Here is a 23515-nt window from a genome sequence, read left to right as displayed (position 1 = left end):
CAACCCCCTTAACCAACCACAATAAACCCTGCAGGGCTCCCAGGAACAAGCACCTCTGCACTTTGCCTCTTATCCAGCTGGCCGGGGTGGCTAGGTCACCTCTCTTTCTCCACCCTGCCCCTTTATAACAGAGTCCCACTGTCTACTAATACAAGCCCAGGTCCTGAATGCCTAGCCCGCTTTCCCACCCCTGCCACTCCTGCCCTGTAGTAGCCTAGGTGCCTCACACCCAGACAAGAAAAGCCAAGCGCTTTGAGGTTCCGTCCCCTGAAGCCCCTACTCAGGTTTCTGTCCCAAATCTGGGATCCCTCTGGGAATCCAGAGGAAGGAACTGATAGACGTGAGGGAGCAGCTGCAAAAGTCCAAAAAGCTTTCTGACAATTTGCGAGTGAACAGGGAGATCTGCTTTGCCTTATTGGTGAACGTCTGCTTTCTTATCTCTGGCTTCCAATGGACCTCCCCACCCTCACCCCCACTTCCATCCTAGAAGATATTATTCCAGGTCTCAGCCCCTCACTCTTTCATCCTGCCACGGGGACTACATGGAGATGTCCCATCCTGCCCTTAATGTCCTCCCAGCCTCAGCTTCAACATGAGGGCTGGATGGTACTATCACTCTCCTCCTCCCAGCTGGAAAGAGGCCTGGGTGCAGACTTGTGCGAGGGCTCATGGGGACAGTGAGAGACAGAGGTGAGATCTAGGGCCTCCTGGCCACTGGCTGTCACCCCTCACAGTCCAATCAGATGGGGCACTGTGGATGGTTAACTGCAGTTTGGATTGGGAGGGTAGGGGAACAGAGCTGGGGGTGTGGATGGGAACCTGGGATGAAAGGAACTGAGAAACCTGAATGAAAGTTTCGAAAACCTGCAAAAGAGGCTTTAGGTAGACCCCTGGCAAGGCTGTACTCTTCACTCTACCTGGTCTGGGCATGTGATATTGATCTTGTCTTCAAAATTATGCTGTCTTGTCTTCTGGCCGACAGGTTGCAACTAAACCAAGAAGCAGGAAGACGGGGAGTGATAAACAGGCGGCAAGACTGGAAAAGTCGGGAGGCAGGGCTGGGGAAGGGAGGGAGGGACAGAGGGGTTAGGGTTTATCATCAGTGCTGCGTGGGGAATCTCACAGCCTGAGTGATGGGTTTCTGAAGTCCTCTGAACACTTTCCGGAATCTTTTATGATCAGAGGAAGCATAATTTTCCCTGTCTCGGTCATCTTACCATGTTGTTCCACAGGGCGCTGGCTGCGTGGGCATGAGCCTTGCTACTGAAGTGGAAACAGTCAGGAGCAAAGTAAGAGTTGTCAGGCAGCCCCTCCTGGTCACAGGACAGAACAGAGTGGCCGTGTCATAGGAACGTCAGGTAACACCAGTGGTGTTCAGAAAGAGCTGGGCACTATCTGTGGCTCCCACTTATCCATGAGGCTTTACCGGGGTCTTGGGCATGTCCACTTTTTCGAAGAACGGCTGCACAACCACTGTAAAATCTTCCCTGGTGTCGTAACGCCCACTCTCGACCAGCTGGTGAGTCCCCTCCTGCAGGAGGAAGGGAGTCAGGGGTCAGGGGGCTCTCTGCACCTGTCTGGTCTTTGTGTGGACTTTTTCTCCACCAGAGAATTAAACACAATCTGACCTTTGAGTGAAATCAATCTGCGGTAAAATCCCTACTGATCAGGAGCCAGCTAGTTATGTTGCAGATCAGACTTTATCTCACGCCCTGCCCCCAACCTCGGCTGCCATTGCATCTATTTGACCCAGGTTGGGAAAAACAAAAAACCTAAGTCCATCAGTTTGATCCTCTTTTAAAGATTCTGATTAAAGACTAGGGTGGCGGTGGAGTGAGTATGAATTTGATTTAATGACTTTGGGGGATTATCCTTACATTTATTTCTGTCCTACATTGGTTCAGGAAATCAGAGGTGAATTAACAACCACATTTAATGCCCATCTGTATCACTCATGCATGCAGTGTGTGTGAGCACGAGTGTTCCTCTCCACGCACCCTGAAGTGCTCAGATCTACCTAGGAGGCAGCAGAGCTGTTACTCTCATAGCTTACACCTAGACTCAGTTCCAGAAGGACCAGTTACCCTAACTCTGGCTCCCACTTCTGCCACACTCTGCCATTTCAGTGCTTGCTGCGTTTCCATCATTCAGAGCCAGGACCCAGTCTGGAGGGGGAAGTCAGGCTTCCACACCCGGAACATTAGTGCAGTCACTTCAGAAGACACCAGGATACCTTCTGTTTTCCACAGTCAGCCAGAGTCCCCAGGCTGGGAATATGTCAGCTTTGACCTCCAGGGGGAGATTCTTCCAGTTGCAGACAGAGCCTTGAGGCAGGCAGAAGGTACAATACCACTAACTAGCTGTGTGACTTTCAGCAAGCTGCTTTCCCCCTCTGGGCCTCTATTTCCTCATCTGTAAGTGGAGGACGTTCACTGAGGCCTGGCCCCCCTTAAATTCTTTTAAATGCTGCTAGGGACTCTGTGAATCAGCCACAATGGCTCAGAGTGGAGGCCCCCCGTCCCCGCCAACTTTTCAGAAATGGTGTAAATAGTGTGGAGAAGGCCCGGCACATGGTGGTAATAATTAACAGCAATGATCATCTTCAAGGAGAGGGGAACAGGAAGTAGAGAGTCAAAGGATTCAGAGAGGGGACATGATGGCCTCATGGGGCCAAGCTGTGAGCTCGTCTGGGATGCTACAGCAGGATCTCAGTGGTCACCAAGAGCAAACCTGGGAATAGCTGGCTAATCTGGAGAGGTTGTGGAGGCCATTTAAGGGAACCGTTCTCCTTCTCTTTGGTTCTCTGAACCGACTCCACCATGTGAAGAAGAGCCCGCCTCACACTGTAGGTGAGAAGCCCAGATGCTGTCTCTCCCAATGTCCCCCACACATGCCCATGTGTAGATGTGTGGGGGCTCCTGCCTCAGGCGTTGGTTTGGAAGCTAGAGATTGAAAGATGGAGGGACAGCACAGAGTCCATTTTGCTGAGGGTCCATCTAGTTTCTAGAAACAGCAGTGATAGTGGTGTCTATGGGGACTCCATCAAACTAGTTGTTTGGCCTAATTTTATTCTTATGGCATGGCCCCCGAACTCATGACTCTTCAATTTCTGGTGGCTTGGCCTCTGACCTTAGCTCTTCCAAATAGTTTGCTTAAATAGTACATCTGGGGCTTCCCTGGTGACTCAGTGGTAAAGAATCCACCTGCCGATGCAGGAGACACGGCTTTCATCCCTGATCCAGGAAGATCCCACATGACAAGGGACAACTAAGCCCATGTGCCACAATTATTCAGCCGCTGGTCTAGAGCCTGGGAACCACACAATTGAGCCCTTATGCCGCATCTACTGAAGCCTGAGTGCCTAGAGCCCAAGCTCCATAACAAAAGAAGCCACGGCAATGAGAAGCCAGAGCATCTCAACTAGAGAGTAACCCCCCCTCCCCGCCCCCGCAACTAGAGGAAATCCTGTGCAGCAACAAAGACCCTGCACAGCCAAAAATAGATCAAGTTATAGAAAATAATACATCTGATATAATGATAAACAAGAAACCAACCAGAATTGCATAAGCACCTATGCTCTGCACCCAAATCCCACCTGCAAAAGGGTTGCTTTCACAGCCATAACCTTGGCTACCTTCCCTTGCCTGGTGAGGGCCATGACTTCCTCAGCAGGCACAAAGGAACAGAGGGAAGTGCACTGAGGAGTTACCCAAGGGGCCGGGCGATGGCCTCTAAGAACGATACACAGGTCACTGCCCTGAGCCCAGACACCACTCATGGATAAGGCTGCTCTGAAAGAGGCTGCCAGGAGGGGTTCTGCTCCAAGGTGTCCATGGGCTTGAGGGATTGATCCACCCTGGAAGCTCTCTGCATCCCACCCACTCTGGAAGAGTTGGAAGGTGACCATTGTTCTCAAGTGATTGGATGATTATTTGGGACAAAACTCAAGAGAGTCTGCTGCTCTGGTCAAAGATTTGATGGAGAAAAGCCTCAAAGGGACAGCTCACAGGATGCTGGGAGAGCATCAGCTTTCTCCCTGTGCACCCCAGTAACACCTAATAACACCTGCTCCCCCTAGGCAGGGAGGGCAGAGGGAGTATGTGTTATCACACTGAATCCTCCAGATTCTACCTCATACCCATTCTCCATGGATAATTGGAAATAGTTATTTTGGTATAAGGCCAGGAACTGAGATTTGGTCATGTGTGTTGAGTGACTTGGCTCTGTAAAACTTGATTCAAATAAACTGAATCTGCCGCCTTGCGGGGGGGGGGGGCAGTCTTTATATCTGCAAACTGGTCAGTGGTAATGTCACACACAGTCGAGGTTGAAATAATCTAGGTGTCTGTTTCTTTTCTAACCAGAACCATGAACCACACAGCAGTTCCCAGCTTACCTGATACTGCTTATTCACTTCGATGAGGGAGGCAAGTTCTGTCGCATTATCATCATACTTCAAGACACAGGGACACAGATTCCTGCAGACCAAACCACAGAGGTGCTCACCCACCAGAACCACCGTCTGAGAGCATGACACAGGAACACTGGCTTGAGATTCAGAATATATTTAACTCAGAGGTACCAGATGCCTGTGCTAAGCAGGTGGCGGTGGGGGGAGCTCTGGCTGGCCAACCTGCCAACTGCACCAGCTGAAACCTAAGAAAATTTCCCAGACCTGGATTTGCTCATGAAAATGAAATAGTTATGTCTTCTGACACCTGCAGGAGTGACTTTTATGAAGCCAAGTTACCAGATTAATGTCTGAGAACAGTGTAGCAGAGATAAGGCATGCCTCCTTTTAAATAACAGTGACAACAACAATAATAATGATAACACATACTGAAGGTTTACTGTGCTGAGAGTTTTATTAACTTGTTGAGTCCTCTTAGCTATTCTAGAAGCTGTCTTTTCATTGCCCCCATTTTATAGATGAGTAAAGTAAGGTTCTGCATGGTTTAGTAGTTTCTCAAGTTCAAGTGGATGCTGAGTGTGGGAGCCAGGACTTGCACTCAAGTCTCTCTGGTCTCAACCTGAGCTCTCAACCCCTGTTTAAGCTGCTTCTGTCCTGACTAGCCGTCACAAATCTGGGCTTATGGTCCATAGGCAGGAGGCAATAATAGTGAGGATGGCTCGGTGCAGACTCAGCACCACCAAGGAAAACACAGCCACTGAGATAGGACAGCGGACAGGTGGCAGAATGAGGTGACCCTGAGCCTTCCTAATCCCGCCATCAGCAACTTGGCCATTCCAGGTCAGACAAATGCCAACTCTGAACCTTCAGCTTTAATCGTCTAGAAACTTTGTAGTGATGGGCAGCCAGAGACGTTTAGGTGAGGTGCTCTGAAATGGAATAAAAACGCTGAACTCTCTCCCTCCCCTCCCCCGCCCCATGTGGCCCAGTGACTGGAGAAAGTGGGAGCCAGGGGATGAGTCAGCAGCCAAAAATAGCCCGCCTGACACCAGCTGCGCTAATAGGCATGTGTCACCCGGCAGCCGTCCACCCACTGTCACAGCATCCTCGGGCCTTCCCCAGGGGACCCATGCAGTCTAGGCCCCCCGGGGGCGCTTTGGCATGCATCCTCGGGGAACAGCCAAGATACCCCTTCATTTCCAAGAGCAGATCTGGCCCTTGTGAATTATTCATTCAGTCATTCAGCAAACAGCCACGGAGCCCTGACTCTGCGCTGGCAGTGACTCAGACAGAGTTCAGGGCTGAGGGGGGAGAGGCACTCAGGGTCATTACCATGTGATGTGCTTAGGTCTACGATGGAGGCCTGTATAGAGCTTGGGAGGGAAGAAGGGGGTGGGGGCACAGCCACCGTGATCTGGGCTAACAGGCCAGAGGAGACCTTGAAGGCAGGAACGGCTCACGCTTGGGGCAGAAGGACGTCTTACTCCCTAGGGTCACATGTAACATGGGCAGGGGAGCCATCTTCGGCTCTGGAGGCTGGGATCGAAGGTGGCCTCTCGGGGCAAGAGTTCTTTGTCCTCTCCCATGCTGATTCTGACCTGACCACCCTCTCTTCTAGAAAGTGACCACAGCTCTACCTTTGTGAATGTCCAGCCTGGGGCACCCATGCTGAACAGAGGCTCCTCTATCCGGGAGCTGGGCCTCTGGGAGGGAGCGGGGAGGTCCTGGACACTGAGAAAGACGTGGCCCTGGTGAGCCTGGCCCACAAAGGCTCATTCATCCCTCATGCTTTACACTTCCCTGGAGGACTGAAGAGTGTCCTGAGCTGTCATGGCAGAAGAAGTACATTGGGTGGCAAATGCATGTCCTCTGAGGGCACAGGAGCCTGGACTGGGGTCACAATGCCCTGGGGGGTCTCCTACAGGGGGCTTTGTCAGGTTTGACCAGGGGGTCTCAGCACTCCTCACACTCCTGCCCTTGGCTTTTCTCACCAGCCAGAGTCACTCTCTGCTAAGGGTTCCATAGGCCCTTTAGGGAACAGGTGGAGAATACCCAACTCACCGGAGGATGAACCTCGGGCAGCTGACATTCTTATCCTGGTACAGCTGCCTCAGGTTGATGATCTCCAGCACCTTGACCAGGTTCACAAAGGCCCGAGGCACCTGAGCAAAGGCAAGATCGTCCCCAATAGGGTCAAGGCTGGGCAGCGCCAGCCTCTCCCCCAGGTCTGGGGCCCGTGCCTCCTCCTGGGTGTCAGGTCTGCGGCCTTTCACCTGGGCCCCCCCCACATCCGTCATCCCTGTCTCCTCCTTTCCACTGCTCGCTGTTAACATGTGTGTGTTCAGGCTGCTGGGCCCAGGACAGACAGCATGGCCGGTGCTGGTCTCCAGGAGAAGGGGATCAGGTGGGAGGGTCTCAGCAGGAAGCCAGAGGCCCAAGGAGGAGGCCCGTGGCTGAGCGGCTCAGAGGACACGTGGTCCAGCCTTCATACCTCAGCGTGGAGGATGTCCAGAGCCTGCCCAATATTGTCCACGAAGTTCTGCGGAGAGTAGCGGACCTGCGGGGAGAGGCGATGTCTTTAACCCCAGTCACCACCCAGTCTCTCTGTAACCAGGACCATGTCCTCTCCTGGGTCCCCTCCTCCCTGCCTTTCAGTCTGAACGGGCAACACTGAAGCACAGGCTGTCTTTTGGGACCCCAGCCTCCACCCTAACCTCACAGTCCTCAAGGTTGGTAAGGCTGTGACCCTCAGGGAAACACCCTTTCTTCTGCTATGGAAAGCTCTGGACCCACTTCGTGTCAACTAGAGGTAGGGCCTTAGCTAAAGCACATCACACCTTTGAACTGGGATGCTAGAGTAGGGGGCCTCTAAGATCTCCTGCAGCTTGAACATCCTAGTGGCTGATCACTTCTGCTGGAGTCTCCCATGCCTGGGAACTCACAGTTCAACCATATCATTTGAGATAAGGAGAGGGGAAGAGGGTCCTGCCTCCTCCTCCCCAAGGGTAAAACATTTTAAGGGTGATTTCCCCTCATCCCCTCAAAAAAAGTTATCAAACTTTTTTTTTTAAAAAAAGCAGTGGAACCCTTTCTCTGAATGAAATTTAGCCAAGAGCCCTGTTCTACCAAATGATCAAAGCTTCAGGGGAAGTGAGGGAGGAACCCATGACCCCACCTCCTCATCTGCTCCACCCTGCAGCCAGTGGCCCTCAGGTAGCACTGTGGCCCCTCCGCAACACAGCTTGAAAATCCCAGGTACTGGTGACTTTGATGCCAGGAAAGCAGGCCTTGAGGAGTCTCGGGGGGCAGGATCACCCCTGGGGGAAGGTGCTCTCAAGCCACAGCCAGACTCACTACTTTGCTCGGCTGGCCCCCTTTCTGCCTGACAAAGCTTCTTGTGTTCACGACCCAGACTCTCCTGCTCTCTGTAAAGCTCTGATGCCACCCCCACCCAGCCCCAGGCCAAATCCCATGGCACTCCTGACCCCAGGCTTCTCTTCTGGGTACAGCTCTATCACACCTGAAGGTGAGCTGTCTGTGTCCCCCTGCCCTGGAGGTGTGAGCTCCCTATGGACAGAGCAGTGTTCCAGTGACTGCTTGGCCCCCAGTACATTGCCCAGGCTGGATCCATGCCTGACCACTAGCCAAGTCCCAACCCAGCTGCTCTGTTCCAGTGACCCGGGGTGGAAATTCTTCCCCGGGGGAATCTTGGGTTAGGGCCTGGAGACCTACCGGGTCATCACAGACATCACAGAGGTCATTGCCGCCTATAAACAGGGTTATTATCTTCCAGTCTTCCTGAAAATTTATATTCTGAAATGAATAGGAAACAAACAAGTAAATGTCTTGCCCCAGAGTCAAGTCTAGGAAAATACAAAGTGCTGAATGCTGCAGGGATGGGTCTGGACACACTGGAGGTCTAATGGGGACATTAATAATTTCTTTTTTTTGGTTTGGGGGTACTGAGGTCACAGGTGCTAAATCATTTTTCTTTTTTTTTTAAGGTGGCCTCTCTGGATTCCTGTGTGTCCCTGTCCTCCCCCAGAGCTGAAACTCTCCATCTCCATAATTCCTCCCGCCTACTCCCTGCTCTGGTTATCCTACCTCAAGTAGGCCCAGATGCCACTTTCCCCAGATTTACCACATCATTCTTCATCAGGTCCACCAGCCTCCTGGCCTGAACAGGTAAATCCCTGAGGGCAGACATAAGAAAAAAGTCACGTGACCAGCAAAGTAGGCTAGGTATCAGACTACCAGGATGGACACTTTGCTCTTCGAGCCTTAGTTTCCTTATCAATTGCTCTGAAATTAGCAGGGCTGCTGCTCTTTCTATGGACCAGAGTGTTGGGGGTGATTACTTGGCCTCTCTGAGCCTCAGCAGCATCACCAAGGAAACATGGGCATCTGACCCTCTCTTCAATCTCACAGTTACTACACAGGATATATGAGAGATAACAAAGGTACTTTCTAAACTGCACACTGTTGTCTAGTAGGACAGGTTGTTATCGGAACTTGAGATAAAGCCTGTGAGGCACAAAGATGAGAGACCGTGTGGTCGAGATAATACGTTTGTTCAGGTCACTTCATCTCTTGGTGCTACAGTGCCTTCATCTGTAATGACAATAATCTGGGATAATAATCCTTAACTCCCCCCACAACACAGGACATGCTTGGATACATAGATTTCTCGCATGGAAGAGCCCTGGGGCCTGGGGGAAAGCAGGGAAGAAATCCAGGGCCATATGAATCACACTCTGCTTTGGTTAGTTCCATGCTTTCAACTCAGGCTCCATTCTTAGATGACTTCCTGATCTAATCATTCTGAGAACTGCCTCTCTTCTTATACTACTAGTTGACATATACTTGGAAGAAAGCAAGATTAAGGTAAGCCTCAAATTTTAAGCCATTAAGTGGTAGCCTTTCACCCCTCCCCCATGAAAAGGAAAAGGAAGTCACAGAATTCATGATAAAGCCTATTAGGCTTTGTATGATCTCTGCTTTGGATAATCTGTCATCTTTCCGGTCCTGAATAAATAATAGTTACTCAGGTGGGGATGGGGATGGGGGCTCATGCTCAGGGTGGCCATGAGAGTTGAGAGAAAGATATCAGGGGATCTAGGAACCAAAACATAGGAATCCCTTGAAACTACATGGTTAAGTAAGGTTTGTGATTATTCTAGAAGAAATATGGATGAGGCAAAGTAATTTGCTCAAAGCATGTACCTGGCATCAGAACCAGTTGTGACTAGTTCCTGGGGGTGTGGTTAGGGGTGGGCTAGTGGGTTTTTGTATCCCAGAGCAAGGGATACCCAAGAGAGCCCACCCAGCCGTCTTTGACCCTCAGATCCTTCCCCTGGACCAAACCCCCCAGTCTTCAGCCATACACCCTGGTCTAGGCCAAGGGCCCGACCAGGTCCCCAGGGGACCCTTGGGGTTCACCCCCAAGATTCTCCTGCTCACTCAGCTCGGGCTCCTGCCACGGCCTGGTTTAGATAGGCCCCAGCACTGCTTTCTCTTCCCTTGCCAACAGAGAAGCCCTTCAGGGAAGGGTTGAATTCCCGGAGCATGTCTGTAAATACAAGGAAGAGATGTCAGTACCCCAAAGCCATCTTTGAATTCCTTTGATAAGTGCCAAGGGGTGTTGGCGACAAAGCAGAGCCCCCCTCCCCCCCACGGGTCTCACCCTTATAGTTCACTCAGCCCCCAAAGAAAATGTCCAGAAGGGCGATGCTGAGCCACATGGGCAGGACACACAGGGGCTCAATGAATTGGTGCTGAATAAGTGCCAGTCTGGCTCAGGTGCTGCTCTCGCCACTTTGCTTTTTCTCTAAATATATAATCACTTTGCTGAGATATAATTCACATAACATAAAATTCACCAAAGTACAATTCAGTAGCTTTTAATACACTCATACAGTTGTGCAACCATACTCCTATAAACTTTAAAACATTTTCATCACCCCAAAAAGAAACTTGGTATTCATAGCAGTCACTCCCCATTTCTTCCAGCCCCATCAGTTCATTTCAGTCACTCAGTCATGTCTGATTCTTCGCAACCCCATGGACTGCAGCAAGCCAGGCTTCCCTGTACTTCACCAGCTCCCGGAGCTTGCTCAAACTCATTTCCATTGAGTCAGGGATGCCATCCAACCATCTCATCCTCTGTCATCCCATTCTCCTCCCACCTTCGATCTTTCCCAGCATCAGGGTCTTTTCTAATGAGTCTGTTCTTGGCATCAGGTGGCCAAAGTATTGAAGCTTCAGCATCAGTCCTTCCCATGAATATTCAGGACTGATTTCCTTTAGGATTGACAGGTTTGATCTCCTTGCAGTCCAAGGGACCCTCAAGAATCTTTTCCAACACCACAGTTCAAAAGCATCAATTCCTTAGTGCTCAGCTTTCCAGCCTCATGGCCACCACTAACCTACTTTCTGTCTCTATAGGTTTGCTTACTCTGGACACTCATAAGAATGGAACCATAGAATACAGTGTCTTTTGTAATTGACTTCTTTCACTTATTGTGTTATCAGTTTCCATCTATGTTATAGCATGTATTTGTACTTCATTCCTTTTTATTGGCAAATAATATTCTATTGTATGGATATAATTGTTAAAAATACTCTCTCACATTCCTTTGTATTTCACTAATAACGTCTCCTCTTTCATTTCTGATTTTCAGGCTCCATTCCCCCCTCTACTCTGGTCAGTCTACCTGCTGCCAATTTTGTTCGTCTTTTCAATCTCACTCATTCTAACGCCTTTTCCATGCTGGATCTACCCTTTTCACTTTGCATCCTGCACACAACTTGGCTGAGAACTCCTGCAAGCAGGGTCTGCATATACCCCAGAGCCTCGCATGTGCTCAATAAAGGTTTATGACTCAAGTAAGAATAACTCAAAGTTCAGAAAGGCTAGGAAAACTGTTCAAAGTCATACAGTTACTAAAAATAGAATCCTAAGCTAGAAACCTAGTCTTTCAGCTCTAACACAGGGTATTTTTTCCAGACCTACAATCTTCTCGGATGTGGGAAAGGAACAGGCTGTGCATCAGTCCGGACTTTCAGGCACCATGCTATCCGGCAGGGTGCTCTCTGGAACCGAGCACTGCTGCAGGGCCTGTGCAACCCAGATGGACTGAGCCCATTCCCTGTGGCTCGGGGACATCGTACGAATGGATGAAAACTACTCTGACTTCTACTCAATAGAAGGAAGCATGGTGCAATCACTAGAGAGCTATCTGAAAATGGAAGGGATTGTCCTAGACTCCTCATTACTGGAAGAATCCATCTCTAGCGACCTAGGTATTATCAGGAATGTCACAGAAAGGCATAGTCATTGGACAGGGTGAGCGCTTGCTGGGGCATGCAGTTACCTCTGCCAAGAACGTTCCATTCCCTTTCCTTATCTGATGAGTTCCAGTTCTTAAAGCCCCCCTTTCAAAAGGCAAGGTTAACAACTTTCTTATTTATTTCCCCCTAAACTTTGTACGTGGCAATAATGATTGGTACGCGGGTCTGTCTTTAGGGAGACATGGCCCTAAACAGACATTAGTAATGTCATCAGGGCAGGGGCCTTGTCCTGTTTCGCAAGCACCCAGCGCAGGAGTATTTGCTGGATTAAAATGAAGAGGGAGTTGAACTGAGCTTCTGTTCTGACCCTATGTTTTCATAAGTTTTCCAACACATGGCTATATGACTATTTCCACATAGATTATCTGGTCCCTACCATCAATCCGTCTTCACAACTCCAGTAAGGAAGTCTGAATAGGCAATGTTCCACTGCTGAGCTAAGCGTGGCAGGGGCATCTATCTAAGGGTGACTTTTTCTCAATTTTTCCACAAATCATTTTAGTGGAAGACCTTGAATCAGATGGTTTCCAGTCATTTTATTGACCACAACTGCATGGCAATCAGAGAGCCCAGCGAACCATTGTGTATGCTAGCCCAGCTCACAGCCCAGTCAGTTACATTCACTAAAGCAACGCCAACCATCTCCTAGTGATAGTGGAGTTTATTCAGAGCTCTTTTGTGTGGACCTAGAAATAAAGAAGACAAGGAGTACTTGTGCCACAGAACTGTACCTACTTACACTCAACAGGATTTGCAAATAGCAAGAACAGATAGCACATGAAGTCCAACCAGTTCTGCCTATGTAGCAATCATGCCATCTTTATCATCAAAGTCTGGGTGACTTAGAGCTGAAACAATTTCTTAACTGCTAAAGATATATTAGAAAGGGATAATTATTAGAAAAGCAAACGAGAATGGGACCGATTAAATTTCTCTCTGGCAAAATTGTTAGCCAGAAGATTTTAAGGGAAAATAACACACATTTTATGTGTGCTTTAAGAACAAGCACTGTGTATGCACTAAGGAGAATGAAAAGATGAATAAGATAAAACCACTGAAAGAATGTAATCAGGTTTAAACAAATCATTCCAAACAGGTTGTTGATGAAGCAATTTAAGGAAAATGTTGCGCCCCAAATATGGCTGTGTTTGCATGGCCTGAACAAGGTAATTTCATCTCTGCTGCTGCCATAGCAGCTTTTCCTAAACTGGACACACAGGAATTCAACGTCTTTATATGCAGTGGTGCCTAACGCAGTCCAAGCTTAAGTCAACGCCTCCCAGAAAGGTACTCTGATCAGAATGACAGGCAAAGCAGAGAGGAGTTTCCTTTCCTTCCTTCTTCAATAACTTCTTAATAATAACTTGCACTAAGAGCTGGATGGAACATTCTTTTTCTCTTACTCTCTTCCTTCCTCAGACAAATACAATTTCTCTTTTTTTTTTTTTTTTTAAGAAAAAATCCGCAGTGCTTTAATTACGCGCAAGAAGCAGAGCGAGGAGACTGTCTTGGGGAAGCAGCGCCCCCTGCCGAACACGGCTGTCTTCTGCAGCCCGGTTCTCTGCTAAGCCCGCGGTCACCGCCAGGGGGAGCTGCCGAAACGCGCAGGGCTGCGGCGGGCCCGCCCCGAACCCCAGGAGAGCGCGTACTCACTGGGCAGGGTGATGACGCTGCTGAGGTTCTGGTCGCCGCCCACACTGCGTCGTCGTGGGGACAAAAAAGAAAATGAAGGTTAAAACTGCCAGCGACGCTGAAACACCCCAGACACCACCAAGACACACCTTTCTCCTTCTGAGAAACACTCTGGGGGCTTGGGGCTTTCCCTTTCCTCATTATTTCTGTAGAAAAACTGAAAAAAACCCAGAACACAGCAACTTCTCTCTACTTGCCCCACAAACCAGAATGTCCAAATAAAAAACTGGTTTAAGCCGGTGGGGCTGATTTATTTGTTTTTTAAGTTTAAGCTTTAACCTCGAGGCAAGGGAATTAAGTGGGCCCCTTCATTAAAAAGGAAAAAAAAAAAAAAAGTTTGCCCTGGTTTTCTTCCTGTTTGACTTGGGGAAAACCCGTCCTTAAAGGGTGTCTTCTAGAGAGCAACCCATCTTCCAAACCACTTCTAAAATTCCAGGGAAATCAAAGTTGGATGGGTTTCTAGGCATGAAAATACACAGCATTCCAGAGTTGATTGGATTCCCTGCTTTTCCATATCTCCTCCTCCTCTGCCAAGTGTATCTGGGAACATTTCAAAGGTTCTCAAAACGTTTGGGGTTTAACTCTGCAGAGCATCATCAGGGAGGAGGCCAGGGACTCAGCACTCAGGTCCAAGCTGGTGCCAGAGATGATGGATTGCAGGCTGAGAAAAGACCAAACCTGTCCTCTCACGTTGGCATGAGCCAGGCTTTCAAAGGTGAAGCTGGAGTGCTGCTCACCACAGTCTGAGGTGCCTGGATTTGATTATAGGCGGAGCAGGACCAGCATGCACAAGATATATATACGTGATAGGAGAGGTGCTGGATTAGGGGTCAGGAGCCATTTACCCTACTTTTTGCTCTTTTATTGTCTGACTGTGTGATCTTGGACAGGTTACTTGTCCTCTATGAGCCATGCTTCCTCATCTGTTAAATGAAGGCCCTTCAATAGTGATCCCAGCTACCATTTATATCTTCCTTTCTGTCAGGCACTGTTCTAGGCATTTGAATTCTCTCTAAGCCTCGTGACCTGGGCACTTGTGGTAAAGAACCTGCCTGCCAATGCAGGAGACTTAAGAAATGTGGTTTTGGTCCTTGGGTTGGGAGAGCCCCTGCAGAAGGGCCTGGCAACTCACTCCACTATTCTTGCTTGGAGAATCCATGGACAGAGGAGCCTGGTGGGCTACAGTCCATGGGGTCGCACAAAGTCATATATGACTGAGGTGACTTAGCATGCAAGTCTTGTGACAATGCTAAGCCAGTATTACTGTATCTGCATCAAAGACGAGACCAGTTCAGAGAGGTTGACTTGCCCAAGGTCACACAGAACAGGCAGTTGGGACTCAGACACAACTGTGGTTCTGAAGGCTGCTGCCTCCTTTGGAGATGACTGCCCAGAAGAAGAAATGGAAGCCCAAACTTTTCCAACCCAAATATTTGAATAGGTTCTCCCCTAAACTCCTCCTGCTTAGGTCCAGACTTGTTTGGGGGGAAATAGTGGTTTGGGGAAGCTGATAAATACCTTTCTTAAATTAAACCTAGAAATTTCTCATGGAAAAGTACCAGGTGACTCATCTCTGTGTTAGAGGACTTGTTTTCTACTTGCTCAGGGGGATCCTCCCCTGTCCTGTGACGGTGAGGCGTCTCTGGACCTCGCCACGGCTGTACTCACCTCCAGGACAGACCTCGATACTGAGTCAAGACGTCCAGGACATTTCCAGGCTTGGACCCGGCCCCATTACCTGCCTGAAAAGAGGACAACATGGGGGTGATTTTCTTGCCTGCTCACCAGAGGCTCTGTGTTCTTGTCTGGCCAGGCCAGAACGCCAAACCCTGTAGAACCCAGAGTCTTGACAGCACCACGTCTTGATCTGAATCCTGCCTTGTCAGAAATGAGTGCAAGCTCCCAATGGGAATCCTGGAACCCACCCTGGGAAACCCTGCCCAGACCCTAGGCTGGCAAAAGTGCTCTGGAATTTAGACGGCAGTGTGGTTTTCCAAAGGACTCATTTCAGGGCCCCATTTTTCTAAAAGCTGTGAACTATATCATAAAAGGAAGTGTATTATAATCTTTTGATATGAATAGATCTCACATATGTACAATGTGAAAAATTAAAACAAAATGCCATGTACCTACTCCTCAGCTAAAGAAAGAGCAGAGTCTTTTAAAACCACCACCTGACACACTGCAGGTTCATGCCCCTTGCCTGAAGCCTGTTATTTCTGAGACGAGCCATTTCAAGGTTGTGCTGAAGGCTAACCTCCCGGGCAGTCGGTGGGGGAAGGCTGGCCTCCAGGAGAGGTGTCCCTGCCTTTGGGGTAAAGAGTCCGTGAGGGGTCATGGGGAAGAGGGCCATGGGATTGGGACAGGACTCTGGCCTGAGTCAGGACCTGAGAGTTCTGTCCTCATCCAGCACTTACAGGCTCTGTGGCCGTGGTACTCACTTGACTCAGCCAGCTTCACCTTCTTTGTTGGTTTAAGTTTGAGGAGAGATATACGTCACAGGATTTTGTTGAGTATACTGAGTGAGATCATATCAATGTGAACAAGCCACAGACATGAAAGGTGTCAGCTGGTAGTTGGACGGGAAAATTCAGCTGGAGGCCCTTGACCTTACTGACCCAGGGAACAGAAGCTGGACTCCTCTGTAATGAGTTGCTGTGGACCAGAAGCAGGGACCCCCACCTCCCACCTCGGCTCTCTAAGGACTTGATTCTGCTTATTCTGGATCACTCTTTGTGGGGATTGGGAGGTTACCACGGGTCAGTTGCAGACACAGGCTGGGTCATCGTTAGTATTTCCATCTCTTCCACTGACCCTGGTTTTTCACCCCCTCCATTAGTACTAGTTCCTGTTGCATCATCACATGGCCCTTGGCATGATCCCTTAGCTTTCCTACATGGACAGAGCAAAGCATCTGGTATTTGAAGGGGCCCTACACTGTGGGTAGGAGACCTCATACTGTTCTACCCCACCACCGACAGGCTGTGTGGTCTGGGCTAGGTCACTTCTATCTCAGGGGCTCCCTCTGGGCCCCCCACTTCCTGCTCTCTCTTTCAATCCAATGTTAGGAGAAGAAAGATGAGGTTAGAATGGCAGTGGAAAACTCGACGCCAGTAGGGAATGCTGGATTCCAGGGTGAGTAGTGAGGTGGAGAGGGACTGAGGTTGGACAGATGATGGCAGCTCTACGGGTTTGAAGTGAGATTCTCCTATTAACCAAGATCTTCTCCTCTCCTGCCCTTCCTTCCACCATCCGTAACTCACCGTGAGTGAGTCGCCCAGGGCTCCGATGACCTTGATGTCAGCCAACTTCAGCCTGTGAACTGAATGCAAAGATGAACAGGAGATCAGCTTCCTGTCTCCTCTGAATCAGGGGAGAATGTTCTAGGAAGACTGACACAAAGTAGGAAAATTCCATTTGGACAAAGATACTAAAAGCCCATCCTTGTCCTAAAGCCCAGCAGTAGCAGTTGTGGAGCCTGACTGCCAGTCTCCTCCTTGGGGCGCCTGGGCACAGCACTGGGGAGCTGGAAGGTGGCCCCACTTTCAGAGGGGCATCTGCTGGTGTTGGATGAACCTGATGCCACAGGCGGACAGTTATCCTCAGGGCGTAAACAAGTCCCTGACGACCTGATCTGGGAGTGAGGAGGGGGTTGTGCTGGAGGTGAAACCTATACTTCATCTATGCTAGGAGCAGTTGATATTGGGATAAAATATATTTTATTTTATATTTATATTTTATTAGAAAAAATTCAGCTTAGTTTTTCTGAAGTGAAAAGGGAAATGCCTTTATACTATTGACTACTTTTTAAAAAATCAAGGTGAAATTACATGACATAAAATTAATCACTTTAAAGTCGACAATTCCGTGGCCTTTAGTACATTCCCAGTGCTATGCAACCATGACCTCTATCTAGTTCCAAAACATTTTCATCACTCCCGAGGGAGACCTGTACCCACTAAGCCAGTCACTCTTCCCTCCCTCCAACCTGTGACAGCCACTGTCTGCTTTCTGCCTATGGATTTACCTATTCTGGATATTTCATATAAATGGAATCATACAAAATGCGACCTGTGTGTCTGGCTTTCTCCACTTGGCATGATGTTTTCAAGGTTCCCCATGTTGTAGCAGGTGCAAGTACTTCATTCTTTCTTATGGCTAATATCCTATTGTGTGGGTATACCACCTTTCGTCTATTCTTTTGTCAAATCACAAGCTCACCTCCTACTCGCCGTTATATCTCCCACTTCTCTGGAGTACCTCCTCCCATAGTCACCCCGACTTTGACACAGCTCCATCTTTCCTCAGATGTGCCTACCATGGTCTCTAGCTGGGTGATGTTGCACTAACTGGTCAATTACCTTTCAGCCTTGGAAGAAGTCTAATGTAGCATTTATACCAGGGAGTGGCCCACTACTCCAACAGGGAAAGAAGCCTTTCATTTCAGTGAGCCACTGCTTAAGATAAATAAACTAAAATCTATCTTCCAGGAGGTTCTCTCAACAGCCCTTCTTTACCAAGTCACTCTATGATGAGGGCGGTGAAACACAGAGAAAAAGATGCTTTCGACACCACCTGACTACCTAGAGTCTACTTCACTCATCAGCATGTGGTATGATCACATCTGCATGGGAAGCTGTGTCACACACAGCAGAAACAATGTTCAAAGCAATCTCCACGTCTTGCTCCCTCCATGGAGACATCTTGTCTACCCGATTTCTATGCTGTCCGCCTATGGGGAACTGTTGCTCCCACTGAGAATTTGCTCTCATTGGAAAAGTAAAAGTCCCTGCTTCTTTCCTATGACAGCATGCAAACTAAAACATGCATAGCTGTGAATGTGTGTATGCAAAATATAGAGATTAGTGGTCTTCAAATTTGAGCATGCATCAGAATCATCTGAAGAGCTTGTTAAAACACAGATGGCTGGTCCTCACCCTCAGAGTTTCTGATTTAGTAGGTCTGGGGTGGGCCCAAGGCTCTGTGGTTAGAAGAACAATATCAAATCACAAAGCCAGCTGCAGACATTAGCACACATCCACGGGGCTGAGCCTGAGAACTCTGAAATGACCTCTTCTCAAAGAAATCAGGCTCTGGGTAAAAAAGGCAACAAAATGAAAAATAAGACCTCCTCTCCTCAACTCTAGAGGGTTTATTTTAGCTTCTGATGATGATGGCCAATCACCGTATTCTTGTTGCCATAATGTGTAATACAGTGAATTCTGGGAACACTAACTAGTGTGCAAAGGTTAGGGGAAATCTTTGGGGCTGGTAAAATGTGGAGGGGATGAGAGGTTTGCTTTGAAAGTACATTACAGTATTCTAAAGGGGTGGCTGAAGCTGGCCGTTTCTGCCTCAAATGTAGCAGGCAGAAAGGAAACACGCACATACATGTGTGCTCATGTATGTCCACATATGTGTGTACATACATGTATACAGCTTGATATGTATATTGGAAGGGGTGGCTTCCTGTTGGTCACTCTGTAAGAAATGACCTGCAAGAGATAATAAACCAAAAGAACCAAATAGAGATGGAAGAAGTTTGACTCATCTGGGATCTTATTAAAATAGAACCCCACACACATTTCATTGGTTTGTTATTCCAGAAACCTCGATTTGAGTTTTGTTAATATCATCATATATCATAAAGACACAGCCTGGAACCACAGCAAAGCACTTTAGCAATTGCTCTCCTTCGGGAGAGAACTCTTCAGAGATAAGATTAAATTTGTGTGGGCTGATTAGCCTAAACATTATCTGGTACAGATTGTCCATCACCTCAAAAGAAGTTGATAAACATATCCTTAACTCATCAAAATTTTTACAGAAGGGGCCTCTTATCAGTAGGCCATCTAAACTATGATAAAGGATCACGAATTACCAGAAAATGGTTGACTAGAGTACAGAATGGGGAAACTGCCCACTGGACACAAAAAGGAATGGCAGGGAAAAGCTTTGACACTTGGGAGTTCTTAAACTACCTGGGGCCATAATCTGAAAAAACAACTTTCTCTCAATTGTCAGCTAGAGCTGCCCAACCCTTTGCTCTCAGGTTTTAGGGACTTAAATAAGGACTTTTGCAGTGGTGGTAAACTGCTGGCCCAGTTTAGTCTGTGTTTCTGTCTTTGAAGTGCTTTGGCATGAGTTTATATGAAAAAAAATGTGACTGGCACATAGGAGCTCAAGAAATGTGTTCAGCTGAATTAAAGACTAAGGAAGAGGCTCTGTATCAGAGACTTTACAGCTCTCAAAGCTCTAAATGATAGAAACTGCAGGGAAGGGAAATACATTCATCCAAGTGTCTTGGGGTGAGTTTGAACTTGTTCAGTAGGTGGGTCCTGCCAAGGGGACAAAGTGAAGTCGCTCAGTCGTGTCCGACTCTTTGCTACCCTATGGACTGTAGCCTCCAGGTTCCTCTGTCCATGGGATTTTCCAGGCAAGAATACTGGAGTGGGTTGCCATTTCCTTCTCCAGGGAGTCTTCCCGACCCAGGAATCAAACCCAGGTCTCCCGCATTGCAGGCAGATGCTTTAACCTCTGTGCCACCAGGGGACAGGCAGGTTGTTATTCCTTGTGGGGCATCATGACTTCCTAGTCACAGACTAGTTAGATCCCGAGACTCAGGAGCATGTGGTGACTCTAAAAACAGCTTCAGGATATACACTGGATAGTATGTACACTGGACAGCTCACCACTGACTCACAATGAAGCGAAGCCCCTGGTGGACACAGTGCTGTAACCTGGGCATTTTCAATATCAGCGTTGGAATCACTCATTTTAAATAAATGACATCAGGGACTTAGAAATGAGTTGTTCTAATTTATACTATTGGTGACAGAGGCATAGAATTAACTTTGTTCTGTTTTCAAATGCTATGAATTTCCCCCCTTTGCATGGAATTAGCAGCTTGACTTCAAGATAGTCAGCTTCAATAGACAGCCAGTGCCCTCTCTGGCTCCTTATTGCCAGTATTCTGTTTACAAAATGCTATTCCTTTTCTCACTGGGAAAACCTTAAGTCATCCTCAAGACCCATTGTATTTTTTTTTTTTTAACTTATCCCAGTGATCTTGTGGACAGGGCCATGAAGTAATACAAAATGATGTAAGTACTTATGAAGTTATAAAGCCCACAGGAGGTAGCCCTCAATACATTTTGTGTGTGCACTGAAAACCATAGGGGCGCGAAGAGTCAGACATTACTGAGCATGAACACAAGCCACAGTCCACTGACCAGAAGGAAAAAACTAGAAGCGTGCACACATGCATTCACTTATTCATGCTACCAAAGAGCAACTGGCAATAAAAATTATTTACATCAACTCTACATATCTCATCCCAAACCCCACAGATCAGCGGAAAAGGTTCATCACCTACGGGCTCCGGATGGAGTGATGTGAGGCACCCGGGCGGCCAGGGGCTGTGGCCTGTTGATGAAGGCAGTATCTTATTTTGAAATTACCACTTGTTCATTAGCTGGGTGTATTGGTGGATTGGTTTGAGAGAGACATTAGAAAAGGGGACTACAAAGGTTTTTGAAAATAACTCTGAAGGTAAAACAGTTTTTTGATAAGATAGTCTCAGTGAAAAATTGTCTTAATGGAAGGCACTTTGGTGCAATGGGTTTTTAGGATCTTTTTCAATCCTGGGAATTTTTGATTTGCTGAAGTCGAAATGCTCTGCAATAAAGATAAGTTCAACAAGCATTTATCAGGCTCCCACCATGTGCTGAGTCACTGGCGATGTAAAGATAGATGATCTGCTCTTGTAAGTACGTATCAGATGCCTTCATCTCAATTAGAAATTGTAAACATGAGTCTCCAGAAGGGTGAATGACCTCACCAAAAATGTGACAATTATCAAGGGTGATAATAGCGTGACCCAATGCTAAGTCTTTCTCCTGCCCTAACAGCCACAAGTATGATTAAAATGTCCAATCAGATATCAAGTGCAGTAATGAAATGTGTTTTTCATTTGTGTCCTGTTAGCTGTGGCCATTTTTCAAAATGACGCATTTTAGGGGGGGTACTCAGAGGGGCCAACCCAGCATTAGCCCATGAGTACTGCCCCGTAGGTGGCCAGTGCCGGTGTTTTGTTCCCAGGCCTACTTGGTTAGATCAAGGATGCCTGTATCTATCCATCCGCTTATCCAAACAACTATCACCAGAGCATCTCATATCTCAAGGTCTCGAGATTTCTTGTACTTACATCTTCAAGTGCCAATAAACAGGACCATCTCCAGGGTCAGGGGATAAAGGAGAGGTTCCTGTTTCACTTGGCTTTCAGATGTCCAGATATGTTCTAATGAATTGCTTGCTTAATCACTGTTGTGATAGGAACATAATCTGGACAGATTGCAAAATCTTTACAGACCATCCTTTTAGAATGATAAGATTAAAAGAGGATAGATATCATTTCACTGTAGAGAATATGGTTATTAAAACAAACACCACCCCCCCTCTCCTTGTACAAACACACATATGTATATACACATATGTATAGACACGTGTGTATACATACGTATACATACATGTATAGACACATACATACATATGTAATATACACACACATACAACTTTGAGCTTTTGCTACTGGAGTGCCTACATATTAAGCTAATAATTTGTTTCTGTTACTAAATTTCTGCTAGCAAACTAACCAACAGGAAGAGGTTGTCACTAATATGGGGAAAAAGCATAAAGACGCTGTGTGTGTAAGACTTTTATCACCTATTCCATTCTTCTGCAACTTAGTCAAGAGCCAGTTACATACTGAAGTGTTCCATGAGAAGATTTTTAACTTACTTGCCAGTCACTTGGCTTGATTAGAGTGTGTAGAGCTAAGACAGGCATGAAGGGCAAGCTGACACGTATTTGTTCTACTAACACTCATCAAAAGGAGACAACCTGACCACAAAGATTTGCATACGGTGACATCTCCAAACTTTGCTTTCTATCCTGGAAGGCACGTAGGAGGCATTCAACAATCATCTAATAGATGAGTGAACAAGGGAACGAATCAATGAACACACGAGTCACTCCCCAGGACGCACGCGAACCCACTGCACGGTTGCAGAGATGCTCCTAGGCTGAGGTTCTGAGTCATGTGGGCCACCATATCCCCCCTACCTGGGACCTTCCACGGTCCTGTGCACACAGCTATCACCCCCAGGCTGACTCATTTGGAGGAAAAGGTTCAGCCCTTAGGCAGCCCCTCTTAGGGCAGGTCTCTGCCTAGAACGTTCCGTGAGTCTCACTTTCATTACCCAGCAACAGTTATTTTGAAAATACCAAGAAGTAGTGAAAATGGCACGTGCGTAAGACTGCTTTCCTGTGCTGTGTGGTGTTTGAGTACACCCTGATACGGCTCTACTCAGAGTGTGGACTTTTTGCTTCCTGCTTAAAGGTGGTTCTGCTTTTCACAGAACAATTCTGCCTCATCGAGGCTTCCCAGCGGGGACAATGACATCAGCTCACTCACCCGACACTGGGCCTTTTGCGAGCATAGCCTAGCACACAGTTAATGCTCAATAAATGCTTTCTGATAATGTTATCACATTTTTGTTAAAGAATAATCAAATACAGGCATGAGCTTACAAGTATACACATAGAGCTGGATGGCCTTGTAAACCTCTCAGGTATATCTCAGACTGTGGGAGTTGACATCCTAAGGCTGCTCTTACTGTGATGGGTTTAGACCTCACATGAGCTTACAAACCACTGGACTTAAGCTGTGTACCTGAGGTGGGAACCGTGTCAGAGGGATCCTTGTCAGAGCACCTGATTTCCACTCCATCTCTCACCTGAAAGGAGACACGTGGAGAAATAATAAGAAATGGTTCTTGCCACATAAGAAACTGGGTGAGAAATGTGCCTCTACTGGGGAGATACCACTTAATACAAAACCCTGGGCATCTTTTAGGAGCTGTCCCTCTCTTTCAACACTCACACCGAGTGTCCACGAAACCCCTTCCAGCTGCTCCCAGGCCTGCCCCTCTTCTCTAGTCCCTCAGCCCTCAGCCTAATTTCAGGCTTCATCACTTCTTTCTAAAATATGGCTGTATTCTT

At 47.7% G+C, this 23515-nt stretch overlaps 1 protein-coding gene across 1 annotated transcript in view; it reads right to left on the bottom strand.

Annotated features, from left to right (window-relative positions):
* Window positions 1-23515, bottom strand: part of PLB1 (phospholipase B1) — a 119382-nt gene that overhangs the window by 46740 nt on the left and 49127 nt on the right. Inside the window, exons 15-27 of the mRNA XM_065928785.1 lie at window positions 23187-23250; window positions 16717-16775; window positions 15122-15195; window positions 13415-13458; window positions 9872-9980; window positions 8553-8604; window positions 8144-8224; window positions 6903-6968; window positions 6473-6573; window positions 4397-4478; window positions 1427-1531; window positions 1218-1313; window positions 918-989 (exon numbers count right to left, since the gene is read on the bottom strand). Coding sequence (XP_065784857.1) covers window positions 918-989; window positions 1218-1313; window positions 1427-1531; window positions 4397-4478; window positions 6473-6573; window positions 6903-6968; window positions 8144-8224; window positions 8553-8604; window positions 9872-9980; window positions 13415-13458; window positions 15122-15195; window positions 16717-16775; window positions 23187-23250 — 1005 coding nt within the window. The remainder of the gene's footprint in view (window positions 1-917; window positions 990-1217; window positions 1314-1426; window positions 1532-4396; window positions 4479-6472; window positions 6574-6902; window positions 6969-8143; window positions 8225-8552; window positions 8605-9871; window positions 9981-13414; window positions 13459-15121; window positions 15196-16716; window positions 16776-23186; window positions 23251-23515) is intronic.

This window comes from Muntiacus reevesi, chromosome 3 (genome assembly GCF_963930625.1).
Source record: "Muntiacus reevesi chromosome 3, mMunRee1.1, whole genome shotgun sequence".
Taxonomy (NCBI): Eukaryota; Metazoa; Chordata; class Mammalia; order Artiodactyla; family Cervidae; genus Muntiacus; species Muntiacus reevesi.
The sequence above is the reverse complement of the archived record's forward strand: the minus strand, read 5'-3'. Positions and strand labels throughout refer to the sequence as shown.